Below are 10,367 nucleotides of genomic sequence, written 5' to 3'. Positions count from 1 at the left end.
ATAGCACTGACCAAGGAGAGTCTCTGCTTACTTCCAAGACCAAAGAAAAGACCCTCATTGGCCAGCTCTGCAACATGACTGTTGACCTGCAACTGAGAGTTATTGCACACGTTATGCTGCCAAACAGCTTCCATGGCTACACTTTCAGACATGGACAGCGGCAATTCTAATGCCCCGTACACACGCGCAGATTATCTGAAGACTTTTGTCTGCAGACTTACCAAAACCATATAATATGAGGTCAAACCTAAACACTTTCAATTTGTATGCAATCCGGCAGGCCCTTGCACTACATAGAAAAGGTAAGTCTGCAGAAAAATGTCTGCAGATAATCTGCACGTGTGTACGGGGCATAAGCAAATGCAGATGTGTGCAGTGAGAAAAGGAGGCTCAGGAAGGGTTTTCCAAAGTAACCCCTTTTAAGTAAACCTGCCTTGACAAGACATAAGTGGGTTGCCATTGCTTGCGGTTTGCCGGCAGCATTTTGTACAGGTGACTGGAAGACACACAGGCCCCAAGCACAGATTTCTCAACTCCCTATCAGGATTTATTGGGACTCTGGTTTGAGTGTTGCTTTTTCTGATTGCAAGCAGACCACAAAAAGCCAAAACGGATAAGGAAGTGACAACAGCCAGCAAAGCTCAGAAAGACAGCAGAACCCAGACAGAGGCATTAGAGAGCAGACCACAGATAATGGGCCAAGCCCTGAAGAGGACAGTAGACATCAGACAGCACAATCCTGCATTACACAAAGCATAGTTGCCAACATTTGAAAAATATTTCCAGGGACACTTTGCAGCACAGCTATCAATTACTTACCACACCCACTTAACTGAAGCTCCGCCCACTCCACATAATTCATCTCCGCCTATTTATCATCAGATTATAGGGTCTACTCAATAAAGAGAGAATTACAGGAAATTGAAAAAGGGAAATTTCCAAACTAAGGCCAAAGTAGCAGAGTTGGAATAATTCTCCCAATCAGCTGCACTACTTCTGCTGAAAATTCTCATCACAATTCCCTGCAATTCTAAAGTGAGAAATGTACTCAGGTGTGACCATAGAAAAAATGGAATATGTAAATATAAATAAAGTGCAAGGTATAAATAAGTATGATAAAACCTAATTATACTATCTGGCAGGGCTTTTTTTCTCAGAGAATAGGTTCAGGAACTCTTCTCTTTTAAGTCACCCTTTGCCCCTGCCCCTTACCCAGTGCTGTATTTTGGCCTAGGCCAACAAAGCCCAGGCCTAGGGCAGCACTTTGCAGGGGGGCAGCAAAAAAGTCCCCCCCCCCTCCACCTGAGAATCTTTTTGGCCAGTGGTTGCTAGAGCTGCCTTTCGCACCCCCCTCCTCTCTATCTCACCCCCCCCTCTTCCCTCTCATTCCCCCTCTATCTCTCTCTCTCATCCCCCCCCTCTCTCTCTCTCTCATCCCCCCCCTCTCTCTCTCTCTCATCCCCCCCCTCTCTCTCTCTCTCATCCCCCCCGTCTCTCTCTCATCCCCCCTCTCTCTTTCCCATCCCCCCTCTATCTCTCTCTCTCTCATCCCCCCTCTCTCTCTCACCTCCCTCCCTCTCATCCCCCCTCTCTCTCTCATCCCCCCTCTCTCTCTCTCTCTCATCCCCCCTCTCTCTCTCTCTCTCATCCCCCCTCTCTCTCTCTCATCCCCCCTCTCTCTCTCTCTCATCCCCCCTCTCTCTCTCTCTCATCCCCCCTCTCTCTCTCTCTCATCCCCCCTCTCTCTCTCTCTCTCATCCCCCCTCTCTCTCTCTCTCATCCCCCCTCTCTCTCTCTCTCATCCCCCCTCTCTCTCTCTCTCATCCCCCCTCTCTCTCTCTCTCTCATCCCCCCTCTCTCTCTCATCCCCCCTCTCTCTCTCTCTCATCCCCCCTCTCTCTCTCTCTCTCCTCCCCCCTCTCTCTCTCTCTCATCCCCCCTCTCTCTCTCTCATCCCCCCTCTCTCTCTCCCACCCCCCCCACCCCTCTCGTGAGATCTCAGGGGTTCATGCTGGGACTTGTAGTCCTTAAATTTTGGAGGGAGTCACATCCGTTAAAAAGGAAGGAGTGGGGCAAATTTACATAGGAGGGGGCGCTCAATTTTAGTCTTGCCTAGGGCAGCACAAAACCAAAATACACCACTGCCCTTACCCACCTCTAAGAACCGTTCCTTGGTTCCGCCCCTTACCCACCTCCCAATACCGCCCCTTTTAGAGAATATAGACCCAAGTATTATTTTGTGGTGCCAAGTATTTTGTATGGAATTTGTTAATGACAACAAAAAAAGACAGTAAAATAGATCTAGCAACAATGGACACTCCAACGACAATAGATCCACCCCAGCAACAATAGACTCCCAACAGCCAACATTAATAGACCCTCCAGCAGCCAGCAACAAATACCCCTCCCTCAACAGTACATCCCTGCCAGCAACAATTGACCCCCTGCAACATAAGATTCACCCCCAGCAAAAATAGATCCCTACCAGCAACCATAGACCCCCCCCCCTGCAAAAATAGATCCCTTCCAGAAACAAAAGGTTCCTCAGTAGCCATAATCAACAGACCCCTTCCTCTACAGTACCTCCCTCCCAGCAACAACTGACCCCCAGCAACATACATTACATACATACATTCAGCTCTGGAGGTGCCGGAACTGCGTTCCCCCACGTTCCCACTGATAAAAAACCCTGCTATCTGGTATAATTAGGTTTTAATGGCGCAAGACGGCGCCATTACGTAACTGCGCAAAATGCGCTTGCCTGGCCGAGCTTGTACGAGCTTTCCTGAGCCTGGCAGGCATCAGAATGGTGCATGCGCAGTTACGATGTCGGCCGGCAACCATTTTATTTACGGGCAGCCTGATTGACGGGCGCTTGCAGGGACAATATAAATTACCCGGGACAGGCTCCTATTTGCAGAGACTGTTGGCAAGTATGCACAAAGCTCAACTGCAAGTGAAGAGCCAAAAGATAACCAACTGATATTTGGTAAGAGATAGTGTTGGGTCCACCAAACTCACTCACCTGTGCTTCAACTTCCATTGAAAGCAACATGAACATGTCGTGTAATTCAATAATGCTTTTCTCCAGTTTCAGGATCTCATCGTGTCTTGATTCGATCTCATTCAGGGCCTGTTTAGTGACTTGCGTGTCCTTCAGGAGCTGAGGAAGGAGATACAAGAGAAGGGACTCAGTGGCCTTTAATTGTGATCCCCACCAAACCATCTACTCAGCAACCCGTCCTTTACTTTTTAAACGGCTCTTCCCCCAAAGGTTTACAATCAGCATTGTTTAGAGGGAACGGTACAGAACTCCCATATTTAGGATAAAAGGAAGTATTGCCTAAAACCTCTCTTTGAAGAAAATGGCCCTTTGCAAAGTTAGACCGGTAATGTGAATGCTACATAACAATTATCAGGTAGGAAGCCTTCTCCTTCCTGACAAGCCACACACACCCTTCTCTGCAACTAACCAGCAAAACATGCCTATGTGCCTTAGCGTTGGTACAGGCTTCCATATTGTTTGGCCATCAACCCAATGGAGAGCCAAGCAGATACTTGGACAATACAGAGAATACCCGGGGTGCCTCATTTACTGAGCCTGGCTTCTTCAGGTACAAAAGGACCAACCTGACCTTAGAACATTTTATTCTCTTCAATGGGCAGAGCAGCTACTCAAAACTACTATAGGGAACTGCCATGATTGATTTATACAAAAACAATTAGCATTAAACTAGTAATAGGTGTACCAATATCACTACAGGCAAAAAAAAAAAAAAAAAAAAACACATAAATCAATGTTCATCAGAAAAAAAAAAAAAAAAAAAAAGTCTATGCAGTTGTGAAGACCGATCTTACAGCTATAACTAAGTGCTCAAACATCAAACCGCTTGTGGATTACCACCACGTTACACAAAAAGGCTTATGGCTACGCGTTGTCACATAGGACGTTATCAGGGGTGCCACTTATGACATCATATGAGGAAATGTGCAAGGTGGAGCTGGAAGTTGTGACGTCACCACGCGAATGCGTGTGGCTGATGGAAATTCTGTGAAAGTTTGTTTGATGCTCATTACTACACATTTACATAGTTAGGTTGAAAAAAAAGACAAGTCCATCTGGCTCAACCAATAAAAAAACAGTAAAGAAAACAACCATACAATCCCATATACACAATCCTATACCCGCAGTTGATCCAGAGGAAGGCGAAAACCCTATGATCCAATTTGCTACAGCAGGGGAAAAAAATTCCCTCCTGATCCCCCCCCAGAGGCAATCCGATATTCCCTGGATCAACTTTACCTATAAATATTAGTACCCATTTATATTATGTACACCCAGGAAAGAATCCGGGCCTTTTTTTAAAGCAATCTAGTGAGCCAGAACCACCTCTGGAGGGAGTCTATTCCACATTTTCACAGCTCTTACTGTGAAGAAACCTTTCAATTTTTGGAGACGAAATCTCTTTTCCTCTAGATGTAAAGAGTGCCCTCTTGTCCTCTGTTATGACCTTAAATTGAAAACTCGATACTAGGGATCGCCCGATTAGCGGCAAAGCCGATATATCGGGGGGCGATATGCACTTTTCCCAGTATATCGGAATCGACCCTGAGGTTACCGATATTTCAGGAAAGTGCTTGTACCGGAGTGATGCCTGCAGCTAGAGGCATCAACCCAGTACCGGCGTCCATAGCCGACAGTCGGCTGTCTTGTAATGACAACCGATGAGGCCATCGCTATGGACGCCAGTACTGGGTTGATGCCTCTAGCTGCAGGCATCACTCCGGTACAAGCACTTTCCTGAAATATCCACAATATCGGTAACCTCAGGGGCCGATTCCGATATATCGGGAAAAGTGCATATCGGCCCTCGATATATCGACTTTGCTGATAATCGGTCGATTCCTACCGCAGAGCATGATTTGACTTGTCACCTTCTGAAGGTCACAATAATTTTGGTAGGCCTTTTTGTGTACCACGGTAACGTAGACTCGTGGTGGATAACACAAGCATAGCATTACAGCGATCCACTACAAGAGCCTCTATGAAGAGCTGTGTAGCAAGGTTTGAAGCCAAGGAGCTGACCATTTGAGCTTTTGGGTGTAGAGCGGGACCCAGGATTCAAGTGGTGAACACCTCCCACACCACCACCATTGCTTACATTACATGTGAAGACGTCGCTCTGTCCACTCTCCAGCATCTCGTCAAACTGCTCATCTGTGACGCTGTGTCCGGCTGTGAAAAAACAAGAACAAATTGGTCAGGAAACTCTTCTAAACAGGTCATCCCCCCCACAGACCTTCAGGACCCAAGTGTGTCCTATGCCTTTGAGCTCGTGTCAGTGGGCCATTGCAGGTGCATTCTGCTGACATCTGAAAGCCTGAGTCACTTCTGAGATTATTCTCAGTTCACTGGCAGGTTCAGTCGACCTAATTTGCAACAAGGCAGAGCCCCGTTCTGTGTGCCTTATGTACACACAGAGCACGGCTTGGGATCGGGCACGCACGAGTGCCCCACTAGCAAGCAGCTTGCAATGTTAAAAGAAAATAATATATATGATACTTACAATATGTTATCTATACCTAGAACCTATTCGGAGGTCACCAGTATCTATGGTCCCTGAAGAAGCCCACAAAGGCGGCGAAACATGTTGGACCTGTGTGACCCTGTTACTTTAGGATATGGTTCTTAAATCCTCTATATTGCACAAATTTTTATATCTGTACTGATGCTTTGCATCGTCGTTGGTTATTTTATGTCAATTATGTACCAATAAAATTATTGCATTTTATCCAATTGCTCTTTATTATTTATCTATATATGCCAAGTGAACCCCGCCTTTAAAGTCCCATATTGGGTGTATCCTGTCCACACACACGGGTCCTGTGGGGCCATTTCAGGGTCCGCTGTTTTGGAAACACCTTTTTCTTTCTCAATTTCTTGCTATGGGGACACTCATCAAGGGGGGTGGAGCCAGGAGCACCAGCGTGGGACCCCAGAACAGTAAGATTGGGGCCACTCTGTGCAAAACCATTACACATAGCAGGTAGGACATGTTTGTAATTTTAAAAAAAACATGTTACCTTTAGTATCAAAGATGAAGTCTGGGATAAGAAAAAAATTAATTCTCACCATCGCTCCATCCCTTGTGCCAAAGTAAATTTAAATTGGAGCACTTTATTAACAAACATGCAAAATTTCTGCTAAATCCTCATTTTAAATGTCGGTGACATAATCGCTGTATACAGGGAAAAAAAAAAAAAACTATGTCTAGGGATTGAGAAAGAGGGGGCCTCACTTCCTGTTTGTTGCCACTGTATCAGACAATTCCCACGATGCAATGAGAATTAAAGCATTCATTGGGTGGGATTGTGGTAGGTCAGACGTCTGCCAGTCACAGGCTTCTAACTCTTCCCAATACCCAGCTTATTAGTTGCACAACTGGTGGCCGGGGCAGAAATAAGCACAGCATCCACTGGTTGTACAAACAGGAAATAGAGGACACAATGCACTTTTTAGGGCAGGATACCAATAAAGAGGTGCCAATAGCATAAAAAACGCACACGATTTTACTGTGCTTATGGGGTGTTTTCATAGGTCGTGTGACTCAAAACCACATCAAAAAGGTAACACAGGTGTGTTATTGATGTGTTCTTGCTGTGTTTTCAATGCATCTCAAACGGGGAGGTACATTTAATTTTTTAACACCACAACGGAAGCGTAACCAGTGTGAAGACATACATTACCAAAAGTATTGGGACGCCTGCCTTTACACACACAGTCTTAGTCCGTAGGGTTCAATATTGAGTTGGCCCACCCTTTACAGCTATAAAAGCTTCAACTCTTCTGGGAAGGCTGTCCACAAGGTTTAGGAGTGTCTATGGGAATGTTTCACCATTCTTCCAGGAGCGCATTTGTGAGGTCAGGCACTGATGATGGAGAGAAGGCCTGGCTCGCAGTCTGCACTCTAATTCATCCCAAAGTTGTTCTATCAGGTTGAGGTCATGACTCTGTGCAGGCCAAACAAGTTCCTCCATCCCAAACTCACTCATCCATTTCTTTATGGACCTTGCTTTGTGCACTGGTGCGCAGTCATGTTGGAACAGGAAGGGGCCACCCCAAAACTGTTCCCACAAAGTTGGGAGTATGAAATTGTCCAGAATGTCTTGGTAAGCTGACGCCTTAAGAGTTCCCTTCAGGGGCCAAGCCCAACCCCTGAAAAACAACCTCACACCATAATCCCCCCTCCTCAGATTTGGTCCAGTGCACAAAGCAAGGTCCATAAAGACATGGATGAGTGAGTTTGGGGTGGAGGAACTTGGCTGGCCTGCACAGAGTCCTGACCTCAACCCGATAAAACACCTTTGGGATAAATTATAGCGGAGACTGCGAGCAAGGCCTTCCCATCCAACATCAGCGACTGACCTCACAAATGCGCTTCTGGAAGAATGATCAAACATCCCCATAGACACACCTATAAATCTTGTGAACAGCCTTCCCAGAAGAGTTGAATCTGTTATAGCAGCAAAGGGTGGACCAACTCAATATTGAACCCTATGGACTAAGACGCCATTAACCACTTAAGCCCCGGAGGATTTGGCTGCTAAAGGACCAGGGTTTTTTTTGCGCTTTTTTACTGCGTGACTTTAACGGACAAATGCGCGGTCGTGCGACGCTGTACCTAAACGAATTTGACGTCCTTTTTTTCCCACAAACAGAGCTTTCTTTTGGTGGTATTTGATCACCTGTGCGATTTTTTGATCACGCGCTATAAACAAAAAAAGAGCGTAAATTTTGCAAAAATAACAATATTTTTCACATTTTTTTATATGAAATTCCCCAAAAAAAAAGTAAAAATCAAAATTTTTTAACATTTTTCGGCCAATTTGTTTTATGCTACCTATGTTTGGTAAAAAAAAAAAATCGCAAAAAGCGTATTTTGATTGGTTTGCGCAAAAGTTATCGCGTTTACTAACAAAGGGAAAGATTTTTGTCATTTTTGGTGTTTTTTTTTTTTAACGCGTAATGGCGGCGATCTGCGATTTTTTTTTCGGTACTGCGACATTGCGGCGGACAGATCGGACCCTTGACTGACATTTTTGACACTTTTGGGGTTACCAGTGACATTACTGCAGTAATCAGTGCTATACATATGCACTGTTACTGTAAAAATGACACTGGCAGGGAAGGGGTTAACTTTATTGGACAGGGAGGGGTTAAGTGTGTCCTAGGGGGCGTGATTCTAACTGTGTAGGGACATTCCTATTGGTGTAAAAGCAAAGATCAACCGTTCTACATAGTAGAACGGACAGATCTTCACTTTTACACAGGGAGAACTGACAGGCAGCTTGTTTACACAAGCTGCTCTGTCTTTCTCCCTTCACAGGAGCGATCGCAGTGTGACTGGCGGACATCGAGTCCGCCGGTCACACGCACTGACTTGCCTGTGAACGAGCCGCGGCGGGCGCGCGCCCGCCCGCGATAGGCTCGCAAGTCAGTGACAGGCGAGTGACGTACCGATACGTCACTCTGCCTGGCCGGGGCTGACCGCCGCAGTATATAGTCGTGCGGCGGTCGGCAACCGGTTAAAGTTCATGTGTGTGTAAAGGCAGGCGTCCCAATACTTTTGGTAATATAGAATTTAAAGGGATGCATTTTTCTTTAGCTTTTCATGCGCTAAAGGTGCCAATAATGGCCAAAAAATGAATTCATATTAATTTAAATTCATTATATTAACTAAAAGGCTGAATACACACACACACACACACACACACATATATATATATATTTTTTTTACACTATCATTTTCGGTACAGTGCATCCTACATTTTAGGTTTCGGTACCATAATTTCCATTCGGTGCACCTCTAGATTGCAGTGCAAATCTGCTCTAGCATGAAAATCCTGCTGTTTTTCCATACCCAGGGAGTTGCAGGTGGTGTATACAGCCGGCCATAGAAGTGAATGGTTGTATGTGGCCATATTCCGGTAACACTAATAAGCACATAGGGAGTATTCTGCGCAAGCAGAACTTCCCTGTTCAATGAATGCATCATACGTATCTATGCATGTAAAGGCCAATGCAAAAAAAGCATCAGTGTTTACTAAAATACAGCCACATACAGCCATTCACTTCTATGGCTGGCTGTATTCGCCACCTGCAGCTCCACGGGTACAGAAAAATGCTGGGATTTGCATACTAGACCATATTTGCTTTGCAAATCATCCGGGTGCATGGCCCTTAGATTCACAATGAATAACATGTGCCAAGGTTAAGAAAGACCTCTCTTAGAGCAGAAATGTTTAGGCATTATGAGTTTAGCCCTAAAGCGGTAATAAACGCCACTAGAATAAGAATAAAGTGCTGCAGGGTTAAAGGGTAACTCCACTTCTGTGGGGAAAAAAATTTGCAATTAAAGAAAAAACAATATAGCGTATAGAATTGCGAAAAAAAATCATATTGTATTTGAATGATATTGACCACTTGCCAACCGCTTATGTTATTTTTACTGCGGCAGGCTGGTTCCTACAGGCAAAACGACGTAGCTCTACATCGCTCGCCTGGAGGCAGCTAGGGGGCGAGCGCACGCCACCGGTGGTGCCCTCCCGCCCCCGATCATCAGCGGAGAAGCCGATGCGAGTGTCGGGGGGCTCCGATTGCCGCCTGACACCCGTGATCGCTCCCCGCAGAGAGAGAAGGACGGTCGACTGTTGTAAACACATCTGACTGTTCTTCTCCCTGGAATGATCATAGAGATCATGTGATCCTTCTATATAGGATCACGTCTCTAGGATCATTTCACAAGCCATGCCCACCCACAGTTAGAATCACTCCCCTAGGCTCACACTTAACCCCTTGATCACCCACAGCTTTAACCCCTTCCCTGCCAATGGCATTATTACAGTACCAGTGCATATTTATAGCACTGATTACTGTAGTAATGTCACTGGTACCCCCAAAAGTGTAAAAAATGTCCGTTAGGGGTCTGATCTGTCTGCCGCAATGTCGCACTGTTTATAGCGCAAAAAAAAAAAAAATAATAAAAATCGCACAGGTAATTAAATACCACCAAAAGAAAGCGCTATTTGTGGGGAAAAAAAGGACAAATTTTGTTTGGGTACAGCGTCGCACGACCGCGCAATTGTCCGTTAAATTAACGCAGTGCCGAATCGCAAAATAGGGCCTGGTCATTAAGGGAGAAAATCTTCCGGTCTTAAAGTGGTTAAAAATCACCTTTCTTTTTCAATCTGCAGCTGTTTTAATTTTCTGAAAATGCAATACAATATGGCCACCTGGAGCTGTTCTGTACATAGAATGTATACTGACCACACCCCCAGAAACATAATTTCCTGCTTGTGTGATTGGC

The 10,367-nt window shown here is 45.4% G+C and overlaps 1 protein-coding gene across 1 annotated transcript in view; it reads right to left on the bottom strand.

Annotated features, from left to right (window-relative positions):
- The window catches only part of STX4 (syntaxin 4), a 40,968-nt gene that overhangs the window by 14,279 nt on the left and 16,322 nt on the right, over window positions 1-10,367 (bottom strand). Inside the window, exons 7-8 of the mRNA XM_082260959.1 lie at window positions 5,163-5,236; window positions 3,026-3,163 (exon numbers count right to left, since the gene is read on the bottom strand). Coding sequence (XP_082117085.1) covers window positions 3,026-3,163; window positions 5,163-5,236 — 212 coding nt within the window. The remainder of the gene's footprint in view (window positions 1-3,025; window positions 3,164-5,162; window positions 5,237-10,367) is intronic.

Source organism: Pelophylax lessonae (genome assembly GCF_965119305.1).
Source record: "Pelophylax lessonae genome assembly, chromosome: 6".
In the NCBI taxonomy this organism is placed as follows: Eukaryota; Metazoa; Chordata; class Amphibia; order Anura; family Ranidae; genus Pelophylax; species Pelophylax lessonae.
The sequence above is the reverse complement of the archived record's forward strand: the minus strand, read 5'-3'. Positions and strand labels throughout refer to the sequence as shown.